The 24,675-nt window shown below is 49.5% G+C and overlaps 9 protein-coding genes across 9 annotated transcripts; 4 read left to right on the top strand and 5 right to left on the bottom strand.

The window, feature by feature from the left end:
- Nucleotides 1-135: 135 nt before the first annotated feature.
- Nucleotides 136-1,094, bottom strand: ANOM_001416 (complex I NDUFA12 subunit family protein). Its single transcript, XM_015546673.1, has 7 exons — nt 1,010-1,094; nt 925-945; nt 855-861; nt 715-795; nt 601-664; nt 395-532; nt 136-312 (listed from the first exon to the last, which is right to left on the bottom strand). Exons 1-7 carry the CDS (start codon nt 1,058-1,060, stop codon nt 261-263), a joined length of 414 nt encoding a protein of 137 aa, XP_015411108.1. The 5' UTR covers nt 1,061-1,094; the 3' UTR covers nt 136-260.
- A 192-nt stretch (nt 1,095-1,286) lies between these two features.
- ANOM_001415 (CDP-diacylglycerol--glycerol-3-phosphate 3-phosphatidyltransferase) lies at nt 1,287-3,058 on the top strand (the record flags this gene model as incomplete). The annotated part of the gene is made up of 3 exons (XM_015546672.1): nt 1,287-1,585; nt 1,647-1,999; nt 2,059-3,058. Coding segments are annotated over 3 exons (1,641 nt in total), but the record flags the coding sequence as incomplete, so codon positions are not given.
- Nucleotides 3,059-3,594: 536 nt separating this feature from the next.
- Nucleotides 3,595-5,857, bottom strand: ANOM_001414 (glycosyltransferase family 2 protein; the record flags this gene model as incomplete). Its single annotated transcript, XM_015546671.1, has 3 exons — nt 3,595-4,848; nt 4,908-5,579; nt 5,657-5,857. The coding sequence occupies 3 exons, from the start codon at nt 5,855-5,857 to the stop codon at nt 3,595-3,597; spliced, it is 2,127 nt and encodes a 708-aa protein (XP_015411084.1).
- A 641-nt stretch (nt 5,858-6,498) lies between these two features.
- On the top strand, nt 6,499-7,618 carry ANOM_001413 (glycoside hydrolase family 12 protein; the record flags this gene model as incomplete). Its single annotated transcript, XM_015546670.1, has 4 exons — nt 6,499-6,727; nt 6,783-6,838; nt 6,909-7,321; nt 7,375-7,618. 4 exons carry the CDS (start codon nt 6,499-6,501, stop codon nt 7,616-7,618), a joined length of 942 nt encoding a protein of 313 aa, XP_015411110.1.
- A 706-nt stretch (nt 7,619-8,324) lies between these two features.
- Nucleotides 8,325-10,718, bottom strand: ANOM_001412 (putative histidine kinase 1, 2, 3 plant; the record flags this gene model as incomplete). The annotated part of the gene is made up of 2 exons (XM_015546669.1): nt 8,325-10,328; nt 10,437-10,718. The coding sequence occupies 2 exons, from the start codon at nt 10,716-10,718 to the stop codon at nt 8,325-8,327; spliced, it is 2,286 nt and encodes a 761-aa protein (XP_015411111.1).
- A 2,324-nt stretch (nt 10,719-13,042) lies between these two features.
- On the bottom strand, nt 13,043-14,596 carry ANOM_001411 (uncharacterized protein; the record flags this gene model as incomplete). The annotated part of the gene is made up of 1 exon (XM_015546668.1): nt 13,043-14,596. One exon carries the CDS (start codon nt 14,594-14,596, stop codon nt 13,043-13,045), a length of 1,554 nt encoding a protein of 517 aa, XP_015411112.1.
- Nucleotides 14,597-18,198: 3,602 nt separating this feature from the next.
- On the bottom strand, nt 18,199-19,953 carry ANOM_001410 (uncharacterized protein; the record flags this gene model as incomplete). Its single annotated transcript, XM_015546667.1, has 5 exons — nt 18,199-18,484; nt 18,553-18,748; nt 18,807-19,416; nt 19,467-19,882; nt 19,947-19,953. 5 exons carry the CDS (start codon nt 19,951-19,953, stop codon nt 18,199-18,201), a joined length of 1,515 nt encoding a protein of 504 aa, XP_015411113.1.
- A 948-nt stretch (nt 19,954-20,901) lies between these two features.
- ANOM_001409 (Gfo/Idh/MocA family protein) lies at nt 20,902-22,082 on the top strand (the record flags this gene model as incomplete). Its single annotated transcript, XM_015546666.1, has 3 exons — nt 20,902-20,943; nt 20,998-21,282; nt 21,357-22,082. 3 exons carry the CDS (start codon nt 20,902-20,904, stop codon nt 22,080-22,082), a joined length of 1,053 nt encoding a protein of 350 aa, XP_015411083.1.
- A 794-nt stretch (nt 22,083-22,876) lies between these two features.
- On the top strand, nt 22,877-24,593 carry ANOM_001408 (sugar porter family MFS transporter; the record flags this gene model as incomplete). Its single annotated transcript, XM_015546665.1, has 2 exons — nt 22,877-23,380; nt 23,454-24,593. The coding sequence occupies 2 exons, from the start codon at nt 22,877-22,879 to the stop codon at nt 24,591-24,593; spliced, it is 1,644 nt and encodes a 547-aa protein (XP_015411082.1).
- Nucleotides 24,594-24,675: the final 82 nt, after the last annotated feature.

The following is a 24,675-nucleotide window of genomic DNA, read 5'->3' as shown; positions in this document are numbered from 1 at the left end:
GAGAGTTTGCATTCTTGTAATTAAGCTTGTTGGAAGAGCACTTCTTTCATCTTGCACTTAATAAGATACCTTCCTGTTATAGAACTGTGAATAGATACTACTTTATACATACGGGGAAATTTGCAAGGCGTTTTAGATGGAACAACTCTGATGGAATCAAACGACCAATAGGACAACTTTATTTACACATCACCCAACAATGGTCTTACAGTTGGGGTCAAACAGAACCAAGTTAAAGCTCAAGGAAGACTGCTCCTCACCTAATTACGGGGAGCTGCCACAGGGTCCCAGGCGGAGTACTTCGGCTTGACGCTGAGAGGCATTAGTAACTGTTCCTTCAGACTGTCTTTCTTTCTTTTTCTCCTTCCCCAAAGGACACAAATTGACAACTTACGTATTGTAGGTCTTGAAAGCAGCACGGGAGAGGGTGAGGTTAGGTCGATGCTCGGACAACTCCCAAGGGCGCAGACCAGTCTGCATGATCTTGTCCGCAGTAGGAGGCTGGTCGACCATGTAGGCGATCCAGGCGTGCCTGTTCGAGAGATTTAGAAACATGCCCTACAGCCGCCAGAAAGTAGTATCATCAAATGGGATCCTCACCAGCCGGGCTCAATCTGTGCAGCGTCGAATTCCGATTCCTTGTAGTCGACCCAACGTGTCCGGACTGCATCCCCAGTTAATACTGGCCCAAGAATACCTTCTCCTAGTACTCACGAGGGAGCTCCTCCTCAAGATTCTCGAAAAACTTGTTGCCGAAGCGGTCGACGCCAATCAAGGTACCGGCTTTGGTATCACCTGAAGTCGCAATTGCGTCAGTAACCGACCAAGACCTGCCAATTGAGGGCAAACTATACCGATGTTCTATTCACGCGAGGACCCGTTAAGTAAGCATTCATCCATCACAAGGTCCTGGGAGTTGCGTACCTGCATCTGGTGACCATAGTCCTGTGGAGAGATGGAAAATTAGCTCTCGAATCCCCGCACAAACAAACCCGAATCAGCGACGAACCTTGATACCAATCCTCCTCAGGTTCCGCAGCGTCCGAAGAATAGTCGACATCTTGGGCGAAGTGCAGCAGTAAGCTCGTCGTCCGTCTGCAATGCTAATCGAAGTGAAGCGGTTGGTTGTTCCGTTTGATCGATTGGAGTCGAGGACCCGCTCAATGCGGTCTAGTGCGGTGTGGGGTTTGCAATGTTTGCACCGATGCCCGTGATCGACGTCTACGGACAGTTTACGTTCCACCTCCAATTGACGCCCCGCCTGCGAATTGCTGCTTTTTTTTTTTTTGTTTTTTTTTTGCTGTTATTGCAGGTGGCTACGGACGGAGTGAGAAATATGTTTGGTCGTGTCGGCGGTCAGACGTTCCGGTGTGTCGTGCGCAGGCCGATCGCGCGGAGGAGACTTTGTGAGCGCAAATTCTCGGCCTATACAACCAGCACCAGTCCCAGCGCGAATGCGCCCTCTACAGCTTCACCCCTGGGAAGTATAACATCGGAGCTTGATCGGATCGCTCCCTGCTTTGAGGTTCCAGCTTCGCGGATCACAATCTTGGACTCTCCTGCTAGTTTCTATAGTACCCTCAAGGTAAGTCTATGTACGATCTAATCAAACAGAGATAGTCTGGGACTAATGCGGCAGATTGCAGAGCAAGATACGAAAAGCCCGGAAGCGCGTCTACCTCTCTACGCTGTATATAGGAAAATCAGAGCACGAACTCATTGAGACCGTGAACCAGGCCCTACGTGACAATCCCGATCTCAAAGTATCCATTTTGACCGACGCCTTACGGGGAACTCGCGAGACGCCGAATCCCTCATGCGCTTCACTTCTGGCCTCGTTGGTCGCTGAACATGGCTCGGATAGGGTGGAAATCCGCATGTTCCATACCCCAAATCTCACGGGACTGAGAAAGAAATGGATCCCCAAAAGAATCAACGAGGGTTGGGGTCTTCAGCATATGAAGCTTTATGGTATTGACGACGAGATTATCCTCTCCGGGTATGGTATCTTGATCCAAAGTTCGTCTTTAAAACCATCGGCTAATAGCTTGCTCCTAGAGCGAACCTTTCGAACGATTATTTCACGAACCGCGTGGATCGATATCATATTTTTAACTCTAAAGAACTGGCCGATTATTACAGCCGTATCCACCATGCAGTATGCAGTCTGAGCTACTTGGTTCTGCCGGATCCGCATAACACTGCTGGGTATCTTTTGGACTGGCCAACGTCTAACGGCACGGTATCTCCGTTGGAAGACCCCGAGAGCTTCGTCTCCTACGCCTCTACAGTCTTGAGCCCTCTCATTCAACCAACCAAATCGAAACCCGCCCTGGAACAGAAATCCTCAGACGGAACATATGTCTATCCCGTCGCACAATTCACCCCTCTACTAAAGCCCGATACCTCTACGGAGTTTCCCGCAGTCACCACAATCCTTCGTATGCTATCCACCTCCTCCGCATTCTCCGGTGCCCGCTGGTTGTTCACCGCCGGCTACTTCAACATCCACCCTGTCCTCTCTTCTCTGTTGATCGCAAGCACCTCAACCTCACATACTGAATCCACGACACGCGGTACCGTGCTCACAGCTTCCCCCTGGGCCAATGGCTTCTACGGTTCCCCCGGTATCTCCGGTATGCTTCCCGCCGCCTACACCCATCTCTCCGCACGGTTCCTTGACCGGGTAGCCGAGGCACAGAGAACCAATTCCATCCAGCTGAAGGAATGGCGACGCGGAACGGTCGGGGAACCAGGCGGCTGGACCTACCATGCGAAGGGTCTATGGATCACGCTCCCCAAGGAAGAACACCCCAGTTTGACGTTCGTCGGGAGCAGCAACTACACCAAGCGTAGCTATAGCCTTGATCTAGAGGCTGGTGCGCTAGTCGTTACCGGCGATCGGGACTTGAAGCGAAGACTTGGGGCAGAGAGTGATCGGTTACAGAAGGAGTCTCAAGCGATCTCACGGGACGATCTGAGGAGAACCGAACGCCGTGTTAGCTGGAATGTGCGTTTGGCGATGTGGATTGTCGAGAAAGTCGGCGGCGCCTTGTAGGGCGTAGCAACCCTTCACGGCTGGACTGTTTACGGGAGGTAGTATTCTATATTCGTGATAGAATTTGTATACCCCATGTACTTATATGTGTAACATGTACAATGTTTTATATAGAGTAGAACGAGTGACCTTTTACCGGAGTATGCCGAGAGAACGACTTCCCCGTTCAAAACCACTACTCTCTCAGTTCTAACAGATATAACCCACTAGCAGGACTATGAAGTAAAAAGTAGTAATGATATGAGATTATGTAAAGTAGTGAAGCCAGACCCACGCCATCTAAGTATATAGGTATGATAGGAGAAAAAGAAAAAAAGAAAAAGAAAAAGATAGAAAGATAGAAAGAAAAAAGAAAAAGAAAAAGAAAAAGAAAAAGAAAAAGAAAAAGAAAAAGAAAAAGAAAAAGAAAAAGAAAAGAAGAGAGAGAGAGAGAGAGAGAGAGAGAAAGACAGAAAGAAAAGAAAAGAAACCCAACATCCATAGCTATGCAAACCAATGCAAGGCCAAGAAGAGAATATTATAAGTATAATTTTAATCTAGAAAAAGAAAGAATATGCAAAGACCAAGACGGTAGCGATAGTAGCAGCCGAGTACTCAAACTCGAACCACACAGCCTGGCCACCGAACGCGATGCGCTTGCTCTCCTCGGTGGGATGAGCAACACCAGTCTTCTGATCTCGCACGAGCAGCTCCTCGCGATCTGGCATAATCGGGGGGTTGATGGCATAGGCGATCGGCGTCCACATAGAGCTGCAGATGAAGAAGAAGGCAAACGGCGGCCAGAAGGCATGCGTGATGAGACAGACGATGATGTCTTTGGCGCTGTCTTCGATGGCGAAGCAGCGGTACGAGGAGATGATGACTGCGACCAGGGTCACGTACACGAAGGCGAGATGGAAGGACACCATGTAGTTGAGGAGCATCACCCGGAGACGCACGAACATGTTCTTCGTGAGCTTCGGGTCGCGCTCGTTGAGTGCTGAGGCGAGGGATCCGGTGGGCTTGAAGGCTTGGGTTTGGCCGCCGAGCCATTTGGGGAGGATGAATGAGCGGATCATGCAGACGGCGATGTAGGGTGCCATCCACAGTTGGAATCGAGAGTTTCGTTGGCCGGTGTGGTAGCCTGCTGGGGAGAATAATGTTGCTTCGCACAGTCGATTGACGACGGTCGAGATGAAACAGGCCCAGATGAGCCAGTGGAGTTGGTCGTCGTTTGCGTAGGCGACGAGAGGCTTGCCCCACAGGAGGATAATGGGAATAGTGAATAGAGACGCAGTTAGAAGGAGAGTAAACAAGTTGAGGATTGCGTAGATGAATCCGGAGAAGCGTTGAGCGAAGGTGAGATGCCGGACGCTCTCGCCCCAGAGGCAGAAATTCAGCTTGGCAGCTGTGTCCACAGTTCCTATGGCCCAGCGGGTCCGCTGCTTCAGATGTCCACCGTAGTCTTCTGGTACGGACCCAAACTGTAGGGGTTCGTGGATGTATACTGTTTTCCAACCTTTGCCGAGCATAAGGGTTGAAGTCGCGACATCTTCAGTTAGGGTTCCCAGAGGGAAGTTGCCAATGTCCGCCAGAGCTTGACGGCGAACAACATAGCCAGATCCAGTACACCAGGCCACTCCAAGGGCATCCTTGATGGGCTCAATGATATGTACAAAGAAGTCCAGACTTTGCCCGAGGGGATCGGAGGCTGGTGTGTTGTAGAAGAGCTGTGGGGGACACGAGAGGGCCACCTTGGGATCCACCAGGAGATGGGGGATGCAAGCACGCAGCCATTCCCGCTCAGGGATCTGAACGTTGTTAGTTGGTCAGAAGTCAAAGCCGAAGCAAGATCAATGAGGCTACTAACCATATCAGCGTCTAGTGCCGCGATCAATTCACTTGCTCCTCCAGGCAAATATTCCACTTGCTCGAGGCCGTAGTTGAGGTTGCCAGCCTTGAAGTGGTGTGGCTTGCCAGGGATCTTTTCTCGTGCCATGTAGAAGATGTTGGGATACATGGTAGCCAGCTCACCAACAGCAGATGCCAGGGATGCAGATCTGGCGTCGTCCAGCACGACAACTCTGAACTTATCGAGGGGGTAATCTTGATCAAGGGCACCACGGATGGTATCGAGAACAACAGCATCATCTTCTCCGCAGCAGGTGACAAAGACGTCCACAGAGGGGACTTTCTCGCCAGTCAGCCTAAGCTTGGGCCTGCTTCTTTTCTTCCATGCCATGATAGTCCAACAGTTATGGATCAGAGAGGGTATAGCCACAGCCATCTCAATGGCGACGAAGACCCATGCTCCGCCATAGTAGATATCGACCGACCTTTGTGCCATAACAATACAGTAAATACGCAGACCAAGATAAAACAAGTACACGACTGTGTTGATCATGGTAAAGAGGGGAGCGAGGGCGAAGACCCATCGCCTCCACCCGGTCGAGATATCGACATCATCTCGATTATGAAGAATAGCTATGTTCGAAGCGCCCGGGGGACTTGAATGGCTCTCGTCAACTTGGGCTTCCTTATACTAGACATCGGCCAGGGAAAGCCCGTTAGCTTGAACATGATCGCCCATAAACGAATTGGAACGAAGAGAGTAAATACCAAGGACGATGAACCTGAAGGGACATGTGTGAACGATCTTGCCGTATCAGAACTCTCCATGGACGTATGTCCTGGCGGGATTGGTATCACGCCTTTGGTATATTCCTCCTGACATACGAAGCTGTTTGGGTTGTGTTCACTTTCATAGATGTTCGCAACTATTTTCTCTTGATCTTGAAGACCCTCGTGGTGGTCAGCCATCTTGAGACTGGCCTTGACTTCAAGCCTTTACTGTGAAAGTATAATCGCTTAAATTATGCTCTGAGGACCAGGGCCAGCACAGGCAGGCTGCCAGAGAGTTTTATACATCGTGCGATGGCGTCCTACTAGCCAAACAACATTTCTCAGCCGTAAAGGTCGCTTACACAAATCCCGGTAGTATGGGTAAGTCAATGGCGACAGCGAAAAGCTAAACTTGCATAACGCAGGTTCAATGGATGTGATGTATTGATTGCCGACTGCAAGGAACCCGCCCATTCACGCCTTCGAAGGGGGGAGGTATATGTGCGGAATCAGATGTTGTATACCTCATTAGGGTTTGCGGGCGATACATCTCCTGCAAGGCGGCAAACTATAAGATCTCGGAGATCTTAAACTCAACAACCGACGATCATCCACTACTTTTACCGGCGGGGGGCCTCAAACTATTGAAGCCTCTTCGTTAGCGCAGCACGCTAATGGTATACGATATCAGAAACATGGGCTTAGCTGAGCTTGACTCCTTCCCTAAGAATAGCCCTAGCTGTGATCCGGATCACTACGAGCCGACCAACAACAAAATGTAAAAGTCCCACCGGGCGCCCCGGGATTGTCTCGTAGATTTCTAATTGAATCAAGGCAACATGGCTCTTCAGATCCTCGTCAACGCTGGCCTGCTGGCCCTCCCAATTGCTGGCTCTGTTGGAACTCTTTTGGGGATTGACGCTCACCGTCAAGCAACAGGACAACGGCCTCTATTCGCCGGTGATATCAGTAATGATGGAAGTACCTCTCGCAATGGTATCACCAACACACGCTACTGTGACTTATTCAATCCTATTTCACCGACGTCAAAGGGCCAGCTGTATACATGTAAGTCCGTGGGCTGCTGGCAGTGCTTTGGGCAAATGTTGACTTGGGAATATAGTGAACCCCAACCAGTGGGGCGTGACACCAGATACAACAGGCGGATTATGCATGAATGTAAGTGTTCCTCCTTCACCCCCTCAACTATGCTATCAAGAGCCATACTAAACATGTATATCCGATCCAGATCACCACAATCGCCAATGGCTCCTACCCGACCAATGCATCAGCTCCAGAGTTTTCAGTGACATGGCAATTCGACCAGGAAACAAAGGACCAGGTCGTGCATGCATTCCCGAACGTTCAGGTTGACAATGTCCTTCCTGCTTTACTTGCGGACATCCAGCACCTGAATCTCGATATCCACTGGACATATGGCATGGGCAACAAGACCGTGAACATCACGGATGATGCGAAGCTCAAGGACGTCAATACCAACGTCGCTCTTGATATGTTCTTTGATACCAACATGAAGACCGCGAAGAACGTTTCCCTGGCCAAGTACGAAATGATGATCTGGTTTGCGGGTTATGGTAAAGCCAAACCCTTCGGGTATGAAGATGGTATTGTGAAAACTAAAGACCTATATGGCACGACATTGTAAATGTCCTCTGTCCCATTGCTGGACTAGACTTATACTGACATTTCTACAGCCAACTGTATACTGGTCAGAACGATCTTAAACAGGAGGTCCTGACGTGGTACGCGGCAAACACTACGGAGAAGTTCAACGGGGATATTCTCCCTCTTGTCTCTGACCTGTACACCCTCGGGAAAGGTGTCGACTTATCCGAGAAGGACTATCTGGGAGTTCTGAGTTTGGGTACTGAAGCGTTCTCGTCGCATTCGAACGTTACTTTCTGGATGCCAAGGTTATCCATTGATATCCAGACTTGAGAGAGTGGAAGACATAGACTGTGTGTGTTTTAGATGCTACTACGTTTGTAAAGTCATAGAGAGCAAGGAGCTCGGGATTAATTCAATATATTTCGTTGTTATACCCTGAAAGAAACAAGCTATAAACAGAAGACTTGGCGACTATCATTATCATTGAGGGCCACTTCGATATTATTCAAGACATAAACAAAAACCCTCCTCCATTCTTTCGGGAAGTTGAATCTGACCAATACTAATGATATAGTATCCACTCGCATGCATCTCGCTTGTTGCCTCTTGACTAGTGGAGCTGAACTCGTTCGATAAGACAAGTCTCACCGAAAGAACTATAAAGAGATAGTATCTACCTCGGTGAGACGATCTGCGAACTATGCTCTCAGGGGGTTGCGTCTATTTATGTATACCGCAAAAACCCTAAACTGTCCGGAATATACAACCGAAACGCCATAAATGCTATCGCACGTTGAGTCTGCGCGTCATGGGTCACTAATATCGATAGCCCTGGATTTATCAAGCACGGGATAGTAGCGTCATAAACTCTAAAAAGAAGGAATGCCGGTGGGAGTATCTCCGTAGGAGTCCGATATGGTCCAGGGCTATCCCGCTATCCCGCTATCCATGAAAGATCGGCACAAGGCACCCGATGGTTAGCTGCAAGGGATGCCGGCGGGGCTATCAATAAACTGCCTTCCTAAGACAAGTAGCCTTATCTGTTGATTTCACATGCAGGGTCTGCATCCATGTTGCTGTTGGCAGTGTGCGATGCACCTCCTTCCGCATGGCACGTCAAGACCACATCCAGCAGCTGGTTCGGGTTCAGCGGCTTCGACACATACTCATCCATCTCTGCTCCGAGACGATCGCCAGTGATGGCATCGGCTGTAACCGCAATTATTGAGGCGCGCTTTGTGTTGTGGGTTCTCTCGTAATTCCGGATCTTGGAAACTGCTTCGAACCCGTCCATTACTGGCATTTGGATATCCATGACGATCACGTCGAACTGTCGGCTTTGGTACGCTTGAAGCGCCTGAAGACCGTTCGTGACGACTGTAATGTCACTGGTGCACTTCTCGAGTGCTTTGACTGCCACTAATCGGCAGATATCATTGTCCTCTGCTATGAGGACTGACAAAGGCGTAGTTTGGCTAGGTTTGGGGTGTCTAGGGCGATCCTGCAGGGCGCTAAGTAGGGAACTCAGAATACCTTCGGCAGAACAGGGGGAAGTGATGTATGATACGATACCCAGGTCGAAAGCTGACTTTATGGAGATCTTGAGGGAATCTGACGGTGTGCGATTGAACAAGACAAAGGGTGTCGAGCCGAAGTGTCCATGAACCCGTAGTGCGCAGGCCATTTCAAGAGTTTCCACTATCAGGGCATCCGGAAGATGTCGTTGATCCCGGTGCTCCTGGATTTGGATATCATGCTGGTTTATTACACGCACTTGGATCTCAAGCTCAGTTATAGTCTCGCATATAGCGTGGCTCTCTTGACCCTCTGCGGTGACGTAGAAGATCATAAAATCTTTGTGAGGTTTCGTCCGTCCAGTCGTGGCAGCAGATGGGCTTTCAAGCTTCAACGGACAGGTAAAGGAAAAAGTGCTGCCCGTGCCTACAGTAGACTGAACCCAGATATCACCACCCATCAAGCTGACGAGCTTTCTGGATATATCCAAGCCAAGACCTGTACCGCCGAATTGTTTAACCACGGAATCATCTGCCTGTTGGAATTTCTCGAAAATGATTTCCAACTTATCTTGTTGGATGCCGACCCCAGTATCGGCAACAGAGAACTCCAGGACGCATTCGTTGTCGGTCCATGTCCGCTGATGCGCAGCCTTTATGGATAGTCCAATTCTCCCATTCTTGGTGAATTTGACTGCGTTTCCGACCAAGTTGAAGAGAACCTGGCAAAGGCGGGTTGGGTCCCCAATAGCTTGTTGAGGCACACGACTGCTAACTTCATAGGTAAGGTCGGTCTTCTTCTTGCTCGCCTCAACTGCCAGTGGCTTTAGCGTGTTCAGGACTGTTGAGCCAAGGTTGAATGGAATACTTTCGATCGCCATACGACTGGCTTCTATTCGTGACAAATCAAGAACGTTGTTAATATTTGCCAACAGACTTTTGCCCAAGCTATGAATCAGATTAAAAGCGTCGTGGGCAGCCGTTGGAAGACAACCCGCTTCCAGCCCTAACTGAGCCATACCCATGATACCATGAACGGGCGTGCGAATCTCATGGCTCATGGTAGCAAGAAGTTCAGACTTGCTATGGTAAGCTATTTCGACAGCTTTCCTGGCAGAATCACAATGCTCCACCCGTTTATCCACAATCGAAGTCATGGAGCGAATGCTATTTTGGAGCTTGATTATCTCGTCAAACGTGCGGACGCGGATATGCTTTTCGAGTCCATGAGATACCGCAGCATCTGGAAGCTCCGTAAAGAAACGATCCGGTCTAGGGTCGGTATTGGATGCATTGATAACTTCTGCGTCGATCTGCTGTTCCTGTGTCTCTTCTACCTCCGATCCGCCGCGGAATGGTTCGTACAGATCCAAGCTTCGAGGTAGTTCCGCCAAGTCCTGATCGAAGTTGCAGGAGATGCTGACCGTATCGTCAATCCATTCCGTCACTGGGCACTCTGTTGATGTTCTGTCCTGACCAGATTCATTCGGGATATCACCCGGAACCTCCCTACTTTGCACCAGGGGCTGAGTTCGCCTGTTAGCCCATTCATTTAGCCCCTTCTCCAAGACACACTGCTCTATGGCCACCTAATTATATATGTGGTCAAGCAAAACTGGAGTTGTGACACTTACCTCTGAAAGTTTGTTCCCAACGAATGCTGTTATTTCTTGCCTCGTTCGACACAGCTCCTCGGCGACAAGGTCGTCAACCCTCCTATAAGTTTCCAGCTTACATCTTACCGATAAATATTCTGCTTCCACTTGTGCTAGTGCTCGCTCTGTATGTGCAGATTGAGTCACCGCATCAAGAATAGTGGAGAGAACGTCTCGCGGGATTAGAATGTCATCCCCCTCTTGACATAGGGCGTCATGGATATGCGACACAGCGGCATCGAGAGGCAATTTTCTGAACATATTAGATGCACCATCCACTTTGTTATCTGCGTCGCTGTTTCCGCCGAGAATTCGTTCTCAAGGGGCAGCTTCAGGCGTGCCACACCCGGCACAGTGGACACCTTTGCTCTGACACTTGCTAAGTTGTAACGCTGGCAGAGTCAGCCAATAACATTGAACTGAGCTGATTTCATCGATGCTATCCAGACAACTCACCCCTGGCTATCCACCGAGACTGTTTCCTCGGTACTCCAGAGACCCAGACTTGGGGGGAAGAATGCTAGTTTGTGCGGAACATTCTGGCTCCTGAGCCAACCCAGAGCATAGCGTCAAAAGCTTCCTCGTCAATCACCCTGTGATCTTTCCAGCCCTGATCTCAGTCAGAAAATTGAAAGTGATAGGTATATTACTCTATCGGAAATACATCCAAGTAGAGAAAATGGAAGCAAACGGGCACACCCACGAAGCTCCCCTCGCGAGGCGCCAAAAGATTTTCAGGGCCGGATGCAACTCTACGCAGAATACTAAAATAGTACAGCATGACATCACACCAATCTTCTAGGCCCTTTTCCTCGGGATTCTAGGAAGTAGAATTCTTTAGCTTTCATTGGATTTGCGCCTCATCTCGGAAGCGCCGCCTAAGCAATAGTGGATTTTTCGGCCACTAGGGATGTATAAAGATACGCAGGTGACCACGATCCAGCCTTACTAGAACCTCAGGGAAAATGGCCCGCCTATAATAGAGAGCCGTAAACTCTTAGCCAGGAGGATGGACCCTGGTCAAGCACCGCATGGCTTGCTTTCTTTCCCTGCCCTGACATCATTGTCGATCCACCACGCTGAAGGACGCTTGGAACTAGTGTTCGCCTAATCTCAAGAATGTTACTCTATTTAGTGCTCAAGGCACTGACGCACTACTACTCGCTACTCGGGGTTACGTCCACGGATTGTTTGTTCTTATTACAGCATGGATCAGCATCCACCATGTCGGGATTTGGGCTTCGGTTATCCGGTGTGGTTGGATTGCAATGAATGAGGGCAAAAATAGAAAACAAGGTGTAGAGAATGTAGGATTCCTAGTGCTTTGATTCTTTCCTGGATTGGTAATGATCATCACTCGTCTTTTCGCTGACTCGATGCATCAAATAGGTTTTCATTCATGCATTGTAGTCTGTACTCCATACATTGGGCTTCAAGTTGGTATAACTCCTTCAGGCTCCGGCCAGAATATACTCAGGGAGCTGATCGGCACGAGCGTGATGACAGTAGCTCCTCCGTATATATCCCCGATGGAAAAAGACTCTAAGGAGCGTACAAACAAGAAACATGGTATCGACATCTCAAACAAAAGAAAAAAGCCCCGTACAACGCTACCCAATACCAAAAATTACTCCACACCCACCAAACCGATAGGGCACCAAGCATCATGTGCCAAAGCAACCAAACTCAACATGAACCAGTTAACAAGTTACAACCACCACCAAAACTCAGTCAATGTCTTCTACACCCCGATCGGAAGTTAAATCCGATCAAACCAGCCCAGCAGTCTGATAGGCCCATCGCCCTCTGGTACCTCGCGACTAGTATCCGTGTGGGTCTCCCTGTTTGGGACTGGAAAGAGGGTCTGGAAGCTTCCCTGCAATTTCGCCTGGTGCTGATCGCCTGGCGACCCGTTATCGTTAGGCATACATTTCTGCTGCCCAGCGTCTGCATTAGAGGGCTTCCGCGCTCGTTCAGGATGCCGCATTGGAAGGGTGTGAAGTTCTGGAATCTTTCAGGGGTAAGTTGAGCCCGCTGCTGGGTGGCGTTGGAAATTGAGATTTAGGGGTAGATTTAGTCAGGTTACTTTATTTAATGAATTGTAGACTTGCTGCTTTATGCAGTGCCTTGTGTAGCGATGTAACAATAGTGTGTCTCTGCGTTGGAGGGCCATTGAGTTTGACCTGATCGTCGAAGTCTATGGTAGCTGAAGTGTAATCCAGCTTAATTATGCAGAGACGTACCGATATAGCCGAAATGTGCTCGAGCCTCCACTGTCGAAAATCTAAAATATCCTGGGATGTTCGGGAAAGGACCTAAATCTACTTTGTAGCCGATGGCCTGCTTCAGATGCAAAGTATCCTTCCTATCTATGCCGAGCTTAGTGCCATGGTCAATGCGAAACCAAGCTTGCAATCTCAAACATTGTTACTTTTGAGATAAAAAAAATAACATAAACTATACTCAAGCTAGATTCATAATTTCTATACATAGGAAATCCGTTGATACAAAAGAAACTCGTTATATACACCCACTCCCAACACCATATTCACAAACCCTTTCCAGCGTAAACAGAGACTCAACTTTCAAGTCCTCAAATCTCTTGCTCCCTCCGACAAGGCCTGACTACCCACCGCCCAGGGTGGAAAGAACTCACTTCTGGCCTGGCCCGTAGCATCATACTGCGCCTGGTCCAGATCCGGGGTCTGAGCTGGCGGCTGCAAGGTGCATTCGACCGTCTCGACCGTCAACCTGGCTCGCACCGGCCCCGGCGGAGTACGGCGAGGACCACTCTCTCCAGATGCGCTTCCATCGCTATCCTCGTTCTCCTGGAACCAACTGTCTTCGCTCGCAATGGTCTCCAGGTCCCACGCTTGCTTATTCGTCCTGCACGGGTTAAAGGGTGATGAAAGACGCTGTTGCTCAGGGCCAACGCTCGGTCCGTCGGAGTGTGTTTCTGATATTGTCTCGGGTTGCCGTGGACTTTCGTTTTCGATTGCGCTGCTCGTGGTCGTGATGTTGAGTTTGCTTGGTTTGCGTTCGAGCTTTTTGGCAGATGCTAGGTCTGGTCGCGCCGGCGTTTTCTGCTTAGGCTTCGGCAAGCCGACCGGAACTTGCGGCGTCCCTGGCCTGTCTGGGATGGAAGATAACGCTGTGGATGATGGTGGCGCACGCGACTTGGGCACTTCACGGGCTGCAGGCTGAGGGGTTGGGGTGTCGACCTTCTTCTGAACTGGAAGTTTCTTGACCGGAGGATCAGGTTGTTCAATGATCGGGCGAGGCTTGTAACTGGCCATCAACGGGTCGACTGGTGAGTTCGCCCGGGAAAGCTCGCTTGGTACCTCGGTGATGGGAGTCAACAGAGCCGGGTCATCAATAATCGATATGTCGTCCTCGCTCGGCAGAAAGCTGAACTGGGAAGTAGATATGGGCGGCAACGAACGCGAGGGCATGTCGGGTTGTGAGATTCTGAGGTCTTTCAAGCTCAGTTCCCCAGGTCTTTTGCTCGCGGCGGATTTAAGTAATGGGGTTTTGTCTTCTGTGGCTGGCACACGAGGCACCTGGTGAGATGGGACTGGGGGTCGGGCGTCATCAACTGATTGAAGGGATTCCGGATCTGCCCCAGCACCCGGCCATGGGGTTGGAGGGCGTGATCTCAGCTGGTCGACGGCGCTCTGGGGAGGCGTATCACTGGGATCGCCCAGTCCTTGCGACTCTAGGAATCTCTTGACTTTGTCTCTGGGGCCAACGGCAAATGGAGGGAATGTCGTCAGGTTATCGGCGTCGGCCTGCTGGGGCTGTGAGTGGCCCACTTGGGATTCCGACGAGATCTCTTGCGAAGCACACTTAGAGGCCGTGTTGTGTTTGATTTCCATGGAAGTCTGAGTGGTAGAGGCACGTTGGTTGGTTCGTGGCTTGATCGGAGCCTCTGGCTGCTTCGACGATGACTCCTTAGGTCTGTCAACTTTACCATCCTTCCCGTTCCCCTTGGATGACACTGAAGGACGTTTGCCTTCTACAGAGTGGCAAGCGCCCGACTTCGAAAGTGCCTCACCCGACAAGGCTGCCTGGGCTGGCGATGACAGTACTTTCGAAGTAACGCCTCGCGAGGCTTTCAGTGCCGACGAGCCTGGTACCATTGTCTCGACGCCCGTTCTCGTCTACCGGAGTGCTCTGCCCGTTGCTTAAAAGAGCAGTCTTTCATTCAAAGGCTGGACAAGCTACAGATAATGGCTGGAATGGGGAAATATAGCCATGATATTGCGCGACGCGGCTGCCTCGTCTGGCAGGGGTCTACTAAAAAAATCCCCGTACCAGGCCATAATGATGCCCAATTGATTTACGAGTCGCGTCCACACTCCACCATAGCTCAGCCCAAACCACTCAATCACCGACGAGAAAAATAACGCTGATCGTTTTACACAGTAATGGCAGAAGGTGATTGATGGTTCGGTGGAGCTAGGGCGTCAACGCAACAATGTTGGGGAGCGCAAGCAACACTGAATAGCTCCCTGCAGGTGATTTCCAGAAGCCTAACTGGCTCCACCAGCGACTTAGTGGCTGGCTCTATCGCTTCTGTTCCGTAGAATAGGGTTATTCTAGCGTAATATCACGTCGAGAAAAAGGGGCTCCCGAGACACGGTGGGACCCGAAGAGACATACCGTTAGAGCCCATGTGTTGTTGGCCCACAGCGCCGAGTCCCAAATCCTCTCATTTTTTTTTTTACCGGATTCCTTCGGTTGGTAGCTATCATTTCCTGGTGATATGTATGGCCTTTAGGGCTCAAAAATGGCAACATCGGATGGACTATCGATTTTGGTCTTATCCACCATGATGCCCACCAGGCGACAACACCCAGAGATTCCACTTAGTTTTTTCGACTGAGATGCCTGTTTAGAGTACGATCGTAATTATCAAAGCATTATTAAGCACGTCTCTATCCAGACAATCCATAAATTGTCCGCGTCTACCGCGGCCAGTGTTTTCTCTTTGTTGGGATACTTCTATCCTCTCCATGGCTTCCTTTGTCTTTCTTCCCTTGAAAAAAGAAGACACAAAAAAGAAAAGAAAAGAAAACGGTGCCCAAACTAACTAGATAAGAAAAGAAAAAACATACACATCACTTTCCAACACACAGCCATGCATCTGTGTATGCATCGCAGCCGCCATGCAGATAAGCAAGCTGCAGTATCAAAGCTACTATATCAGGAACGCCGCAACTGCCCAACCCAAATTAACTTTCTGACAATGTAACCCAAAGCTCGTGTCAAGTCGGTTAGAACGTACGTAGCTTTCTTCTAGAAAGGCCAGCTTTGGGCCCACCTTTGGTGCTCGTCCCCTGGTTCTGAGCTCCTGCGCTCCACTGTTCTCTACCCAACCGGTGGGGACTTCGCGGCGTTGGCCATATTTGGCTGTTTCAGATGGGGGTGGTTTTATTTCTTAAGAGCTAATGTGCTGATTTTGTTTATTTGATTGAAGGTCTTATGTGTGTTATGTGGGGGGGTGTGAGGGTCTTGTTGTTTAGCTTGCAGTAGTGTGGTGAGTGTTGACATGGTTGATAGGATGATGCGGTTGTCCATCTCGCTCGTATAGCTGCTCTTTAGAGAGTGTGTCTATACTCTCCGACAGACGGATCAGGATGTTACCAGCATGGAGATCTGCAGTAAATCCAGTATATTAGGAAACATTCGGGGGGGGGGAGAAAAAACACAAACACAACTTCTGGGAAAGGATTCTTACCGCCATAAGCAATACCCTTGGAGTGTAGGAATGCCACAGCCTGGACCAGTTGGGCAACAAAACCCCTGGCTACAGGCAGTTGGAAGAGCCGAAAAGGTGAAGCATCTATGGCCTCGGCCAGACTCATCATTCCTGGTACTGTGACCAAACACTGGTGCGTACCATTCGAGCCAGAAAGAAGGAATTCGTCCAATATAGGTGGAATCAACGCCTTTCCCGGGTGTACATCAGCCTGAGAACGCACGATATCCAGCTTGTGGGTGATGCAGTATCGGTCTTTCAATTGCTTACAGACAAGAGAGTGATAGTGGACGGATTGTATCAGGGAGAATATATGCTTCGGCGGAATTAAACCTCCGTGCCCCTTATACTCACGTGTCCTTGACGTCGTCTGCCCCGCTTATACCTCAGCCTGAATTGTGAATATTGGGCATGTCAGTAACATGATAGAATTTTCTAAATCGCTTAGACACTGATCCTTCTCTTGCCCTTCAGACACTCTCTGGCAAGGAAACATCTTCGCCCTTTCAACTCTTTATCATATCATTTACCACTGAAGAATAACCTTTGGCCGCCATAGCGTTGCTCTTGCGGATGTGCTTGCACTGTACAACGGCTCTTATATATTGGGTTAGACCAGGATTCTCACTCTCCCTGGCATTTCGTGACTGTCCGCGTCGCTACCAGACTTGATATAAGCAGCTCCATAACATTTTATGAAGTAAATCGTCTCTTGAGATTGAAAGTCAGGTAGTCGGTTCCTGCGATCACTTTTGGCTCTTGGGACATACGAAGTTCCGCGCTCTCTCTTTTTGCCCCCTCCCAGTCATGGCCAACAAAGTTGGGGATAAAGCGCTATCTGGAGAAGTGGAATGGATTTCGAACCGCTGCTTTGATGTGGAAGAGCAAATGATTATGACATTTGAAGGAAGGTCATGCAATATTGTCGACACCAAAGGAAATCTTGTCGAAAAGTTGGACACAAACAGTGGGAAAGTGTCAAGAGAGATCTATATAGGATACCGGTGTTATGTTATGAGGGCATGGGTTGAAATTGGAAAAGACGAATAATGAGTGACTAAAGAGTCAAGCCACTCCCTTCCTCTCCTTCATCCCTATCGTGCCCAGTCTGTGGGACTACTGGATCTCCCAACCCAAAGAGATCCGAAACCACAAAAGCCATAATTGTAACCTCTGCTGGCAACAAAGTAAGCGTCTTCATGCGCGGTCTCAGGCAAATATATGGATAAACAGTCCGTGACTGCTAGTCCTCCTCTCTCCTCCTCTTTCATCCAAAGCCTACTTTTCTCCATACCGGAGCGGAATGGCCCAGGGAATTTCTCAATCATATTGCGTCTCATATAAGAAAATGAGCGGGGAACGCGTGATTTAACAGACTCCGAATTGCTAAAAGCAAATCCAAGCTTTGGTAGACAAAATGTCCACATTTGTAAAGTTGCAGGGGTTCAACTTCTCTATCATCGGTCTCCTCCTCCCTTAGACTCGTTTTAGAGACCTTTACTTCCATGGAGATATAGACTAATACGATCCTTGTTCGCTCACCGCATGTTCTTTCAGACAGCAAATAGGTCCTATTCCAAGACGGTGCCTTTGCCCACGTACAGCATGAGTAGTCTTTCTCATGAACATATAGCCTGCTTGGGCCGCTTACAATGATCCCATCCCACAAGGATAATAATACTCATATTAATCTCTGCCTCTTAATGAAATCGGTTGTTGGAATCGAGGCTTCGCAAGCTAGACGGGAATACTTGTCTAGTGCTTATTGTAGATTCAATCTGTCTGCATGTTCAGCTGCTTAAGGGCATGTGATGGCAAATGCGCTTGTACTAAACAGAGTGGGTCATTTGGGCTATGATAATGGTAATTATCTTTTGTCTCTCCTACCTTCTTTTTGGTCGTTACTTCGTTCATGCGGCTCTCCATGTGCTTTTGGGTTCCTACGCATGGTCCAAATGATCGGCTTCATATTCGACTACATCAATAGTCTTCGCTATCAATAAACTCCCATTTGGCCTTCACCGCATGATGCAATTTCCTCATAGGCCAGGCATGGATGGCCTTAGTCTTCTCAATAACAGCCTCCAGTGCTTCTCGTTCCCTCGGATCAGTGAAATACTCGCCGTAAAGTATGATGCTAATCACTGCATTAACCAGGGCGGGCGAGAGGCTCTGGTGGCTGAGACCAATCCCGCAAATGTTGAGCACTATCGATCTGACTTGTGCCTCAACCTTGCGGTGTGCAATGCGGCAATGCGGATCGTTTCTATGAGTCAATCAACAATCAAGCGTTAGGTAAAGAGACGAGGGAAAAGGCTTTAGACGGCAACATACCTAATATTAGGGTTTTCCGCGATCAAGATCATTCGAGCGATTTCATAGTGCTGGGCGCCAAATACTTGTGCACTTGAGCAGTACCACACAGTCGAAAATATCTCCCCCTTGGCCTTATCGGCCTTTTTGTCTAGGATGGGAACGAACTCAGGCATAAGTTCTGTGGTGATCGAGTGCAGTTTTTCCTTTAACACGGCTGCATTCAAGGTAGTCAGCTGCATGTACTCGTTTCAGCAGGACTTGTTGCAGCTCACCCCAGTCTAGTGGCGACCTGTCCCCCAGCCACCATCTCGTTACATCTCCGGCAAATAATATCAGTTTGTTGGCAGAGGAGGCACTCTGGCGCTTATCTTGGTCGGGGGTCATTCGGGGGAATCGCTGCATAGCTAATGCATAGTAGATCTCCTGCCTAATAGCTATCCAGAAGACAGCATTGGCGAAGCTGTGATGCGCAGGTATTGAGACAGTGGTCTCTATGATGGCCTGTATGATGGCAAGGAAATTAACGGGCTGCTGGTCGCGAGCTCCAGTGCTGGTATCAATCTCCTCCTCCTCTTCAATCTCTTCATATTGTCGCAGGATCACGGCAGCTGCCATAATGTTCTCTTGGTATTCTCGGTCACAAACCTTATGGAAGTCTAAGAGCGCGGGTATGCATTCTAGCATATACTCAACCGCGGTAGACGTCGACAGATGGGGAAGAACCTGTCCTTGATAGCTCGGTCCTCTGGATGTTCTGTACTGCGGCAAACGACTGAGGTGGCGCGATGCGACAGCATAGATAGCATTCCGAAGTGGAGGGCAATATCGGGCGCGGTACGGAACCACTACTTGAAAATGTCTCCTGTCATCACAGACGTCAAACTATGCTTCTGTTAGCTTCGGCTTAACATCGCACGCCGTGTATACTATACCCAGGGAGAAAGTTCCTCGATAAAGTACCGCAGAAGACAGGCTTCTTGTACGCTCTCAAATGGTTCGAGGGCCGCATCGCTAGAAGTGGGAGTAGGGCTGTATCCAGACTGAACTGGTACACTGCAAGAATTGGTCCCCTCGCTACTGTCACGGTAACCTATTTCCTCTGGGCTCCCCGACACAGACAGAGCATGGGCCTGAAAGCTTGTATCGGATTCATCTGGTAGCTGGGGGCTGAATCCACTTGTAACCGAATCCTGCAACGACTCATCTTCTCTATATGCAGGTCCAGTTAGACTTGAAACATCATGCGTTAACTGATCAGCTTCGCATGCTGTGATAGCTAAAGCATGTAGACGTTGGTTTGCAGAAGCAGTGAGATCAAAGCAATGGGAGGGCTCTGAAGAGAGCTGTGCTGTTGGGCTCGTGTGAGGATGGTAGAAGGTCCGTGGTCAGTGTGTCCAATGGAATGGTCAAACTGGACATGGCTGACAACAGATCTGCCTGTATCATGTACACGTAGCCGAGCTACGAAAGCCGATCAGTCATCAAAGCCTCGCTAGCTTATTGGAATTCCTCCAGAAGGTTGCTCACCTCGTTTAGGCCTACTGTTCACCCAATGCTGGTCTTCCGAAAAATGGGCAGTGGACCCTTGGCGGAAGATCTGTCTTTTCGATACTACAACACAGTCTAGATTCTTCGCTTCACATCGCCCACACTTTGGTGCTTGCTTATCACCTGTAAGTTAAGCACGCTATGATCAGCATGGTCTCCGGCATTCTATGTATGCACCGATGCAAGGGTGTAGCATCCAATAGCATCCGAATACGAGCCACATTATCTTTCTCTCTTCTTAAGTGTTCAAGAGTTAGGCCTGCACCACTGTCACTAGCACTACTTTAGTCTTACATTTCAGATGTTTGTCTGCCGGGTGAGTTAGTACGAAAGAGCGTATAGGGGAGACTACAACGACTAACCACGGCAATTCCAGCATGGCTCTTGAGCTGCTCGACTCCGCTGCATTGGCATCATCACTCCGTCGGCGACGATATCCAAAAAAGGTTAAACTGATGTAGCAACAAAAAGGTCATGGTCACTGAGTGAAGTTCAAGTTGGCTGAAGACATAAACCGCGGCGGGACCTTCTGTATCGGGAAATCTTGCAGGTCAAATGCGGGGAACAACGCCAACGCCATCTTAGGAAGATTTCTCCGCTGTCACTCTCAACTATACTAGATGTGGAAAATGTCGCCGTGAAGACACTCTTTCGAGTATCAGCTGTGTATAGAACAACAGAAATGAAGCATCACGACGTCGCAGTCCACATACCTGGATAAAATGCTTTCAAGGGTATATATAGGCGGTACCATGTCACGGATAATCTCCAACACAATCAATCATCTTCTGTCAGACAAGTTAGACAGCGAAGGACAATATGGAACAACTCTCGATTGCAGTTGCTGGCCTTGGCCGGATGGTAAGTCTGCAAGCCATAATATCTCGAGATCGGTCCTAACAGAGATACACGCAGGGTAAACGCCACGTCCATACCTTGATCTACCGGGTCCCTCGTGCGCGTGTTGTGGCTGTATGTAGCACAGTGCCCGACGAGGTGGAGTGGGCAAAGAACAACGAAGAGTACAAAGAGTTCGGCATTGCGGTATACAGCAACTACGATGATATGCTGGCTCATCAAGGACTCAATGCCGTTTGGGTCTCCACCAGTACGGATGTGCACGCAAGCCAGACATTGGCTGCCATTGAAAAGGGCATCCACGTCCTCTGTGAAAAGCCATTGAGCACAGATCTGAAGGAGGTATGCAGCAACCACCGGCGGAACCCCAGATCTCTAGATCGCAAAAGAATGCTGATATATTTGGTTCAAATTAGGCTCAGTCTGTTGTCGATATCGCCAACCAGCACCCAGAACTCAAGGTGATGGCTGGCTTCTCCCGCCGATTCGATGCCTCATACCGCGACGCTAGTGACAAGATTTTCCAGGGGCAGGCCATCGGAAGCCCATTCATGGTTCGCTCCAACACTTGCGACCTTCGTGACGACACCGGATTCTTTGTGCGCTATGCAGGCCGCAATGGCGGTATCTTCGTGGATTGTGCCATCCATGACATTGATTTATCCCTTTGGTACTTGGGAAACCCCGTACCAAAGGCCTGCTGGGCCGCTGGAACACTGCAGCACCACCCAGAACTGAAGGATCTGTCGGATGTTGACAACGCCGTGGGAATGGTGGAGTTCTGGGGCGGGAAGATCGCATACTTTTACTGCTCACGAACCCAAGCCCACGGACATGATGTGTGCACAGAGATCACTGGCTCCGATGGCAAGATCATGGTGAATGTCATGCCCCGAAGCAACCATGTGGTGGTCGCCGACAAGTTGGGCATGAGAAACCAAGTGCCGCCCGAGTACTGGCAACGTTTTGAGGACGCTTTTGCTGTGGAAGCAAACGAGTTCACCGAGGCAGTTCTGAAGGACAAGCCTGTACCTTTGCCTCTTGAAAATGGTATCATGGTAATGAAGATTGGCAGAGCTTTGCAGGATGCTCTTCTCACTGGCCAATTGGTGCGATTCGATGAGAACGGAGAGCGTGTTTGAATTGGGTAGCCATAGTTGATTTTGTGAGAGTTGGATGAGAGCTTTTGAGTCAGACCATAAATATAGACCAAAATTTGCTTACTTGAATATTTGCAGTGTGTAGAGCATATCTGTAGTGCATTAAAAGGCTGAGATAGACTAGACTTTTAAAAGAGCTCTTGTGGCTTATAGAATCTGTCTCTTGTATAGAAGGTGAGAGAGGGATTCATTTCAGGACATCATTGGACATGTCTATATGCTCTGAGAACATGTTCTTTCGTATTGCAAGTTACTGTCCATATTGGAGAGTTACATGGCTGGTGTACTGCAGCACCTGCTCCTTGCTATCTACGCAGGAAATGAACCATGTGATCGGAGCTAAAACAATTCATACAAACAATACTGTGGTAAACCTCAGGCTCCAAGTTGTACATCCCCCGGAATCTACCTGATCTACTCCGCGATTCCCCCGCATTTCCCCAGAAAACGATCACCCACGCTACGACTGACAATAGCCGACCAACCAATCATGGCCGGTGCAACAAGAGTTAAATGAATCTAAAAAACAGGCCGCCTCGCCGGGCACTACTGAAAACGGAAATTCTCGATGTTGATGTTGATTCAATGACGTCTACAGGACAAGAATCAATTCCGTGTTTTCAATAACCGTAAACCTTCAACTCGGAAGTCCGATGTAACATATGGATATACCGGTGTATTTAATGACGCCGGGCATCAGTTTGTCTTCGGCACTCTTCAAGAAAAAACCCGGTTGACATTTGATTCAATCGGGATCGCGTCCCCTATTGATGATCATGGCGACGGATATGAAGAAAGACACCAAGCCACACTTTACTTCGGAAGGAGTTTCCACTTCGGAGCATCACGAAACTGTCGCTATCAAACCCGATATAGAACTACAAGAGATACCTGCCTACGGTCCCGATGGCATCCGAGGCCTCGTCAGCTCGGGGTATGTCCTTGGAGCAGCTTTCCTAGCCTCCCTTGGAGGCTTCTCATTTGGATATGACCAAGGAGTGATATCCATTATCAATGTCATGGAGCAGTTTCACGCAGTCTATCCTCAAGCCGAGACAGCCTTCGGCAAAGGGTTAATGACGGGGATGCTGTTGCTCGGAGCGTTTGTAGGCTGTCTCTTCATGCCCTACCTCGCCGATCGAATCTCCCGCAAGTGGGCACTGACCGTAGTCGTCGTGATCTTTGATATCGGGGCCATAATCCAAACCTGCGCGCAAAATTATGCCACGTTAGTGGCAGGAAGAGCCATTGGGGGCATCGGGGTCGGAACACTCGCAATGGTATGTACATGACGCTCGATATACCCGAACGATCCTTACCACACTGGTTCATCTCGCTCACCTGGTCATGGAGGGTGCCCCGCTCTACATCTCCGAGATATCTCCACCCAACCTACGAGGAACGCTGTTGGTGCTGGAGTCCATCTCCATTGTCTCTGGCGTCGTCATCTCATACTGGATTACGTTCGGTACAAGGTTGATCGACAGCGAGGTCTCGTTCCGTCTGCCATTCGGTCTGCAGATGGTGTGTGCAACAATCCTTGGGGTTGGCATCCATTTCTTCCCCTACTCGCCTCGGTGGCTTGCCCTCGTCAACCGCCAACAAGATTGTCTCACCAGTCTGTCCAAACTCCGAGGCCTGCCCGAGACCGATGAACGAGTACAAGCCGAATTCCAAGGCATCATCACTGAGGTCAAATTTCAAGAGCTTATCCAGGAGAGAAGACATCCTGGTCAGCACGGTGTCAAGCGACAGCTACTCGCATGGCGAGACCTATTCGGCCGGAAAGGCTGGCGGAGGACAGTAGTTGGTTGTGGAGTCGCCTTCTTCCAGCAATTCATAGGGATCAACGCGTTTATCTACTACGCGCCTACATTGTTTCAATCCATCGGCCAATCAGACGAGATGTCGCTGATACTGTCGGGCGTCTTCAATGTTCTACAGCTAGTCACCGTCCTTGTCTGCTTCTTGATCATCGATAAGGTTGGACGCCGGCCGTTGGCAATCTTCGGTGGCTTTGCCACCGGAGTCGCGTACATCGTCATCGCCGTTCTATCTGGGCTATATGGGAAAGACTGGTCCGCGCACACCGCTGCCGGCTGGGCCTGTGTCGCCATGGCCTTTCTTTTCATTCTGATTTTCGGCCTCACATACTCTCCTCTTGGCTGGGCCCTACCATCCGAAGTCTTTCCCAACGCGACTCGATCGAAGGGTGTGGCATTGTCGACCAGCACCAACTGGCTCTCCAATTTCATCGTAGGAGTTGCCACGCCTCCCATGATGGAGAATCTCGGCTATCGCACCTATATCTTCTTCGCCGTCTGGTGTGTCATGGCGGGTATCTGGGCACTTATATTTGTCCCCGAAACCAGCGGCAAGACCCTAGAGGAGATTGATGACGTGTTTGGCGATACAAGCGGACACGAAGAGCAAGAGGTGATGAGAGCCGCTGCTCTGTTGACCATGAGGCCGCCGGTGCAGACCACTGTATGAAGAGAAGGATATGATACCCATTAGTTCAGTGTATTCATTTTGTTCAGTTTCTCTCTCATGAGATATATGTAAAGAAGTTACT

The sequence above is a fragment of the Aspergillus nomiae genome, assembly GCF_001204775.2.
Source record: "Aspergillus nomiae NRRL 13137 chromosome Unknown contig00018, whole genome shotgun sequence".
Classification (NCBI taxonomy): domain Eukaryota; kingdom Fungi; phylum Ascomycota; class Eurotiomycetes; order Eurotiales; family Aspergillaceae; genus Aspergillus; species Aspergillus nomiae.
The sequence above is the reverse complement of the archived record's forward strand: the minus strand, read 5'-3'. Positions and strand labels throughout refer to the sequence as shown.

Coding starts and splice junctions, on each gene's coding strand:
- ANOM_001416 (XM_015546673.1), bottom strand. CDS start 1,060: ATGTCGACTATTCTTCGGACGCTGCGGAACCTGAGGAGGATTGGTATC. Junction 946..1,009: donor TGAGGAGGATTGGTATCAAG/GTTCGTCGCTGA, acceptor ATCTCTCCACAG/GACTATGGTCACCAGATGCA. Junction 665..714: donor TCTTGAGGAGGAGCTCCCTC/GTGAGTACTAGG, acceptor CTGGGGATGCAG/TCCGGACACGTTGGGTCGAC.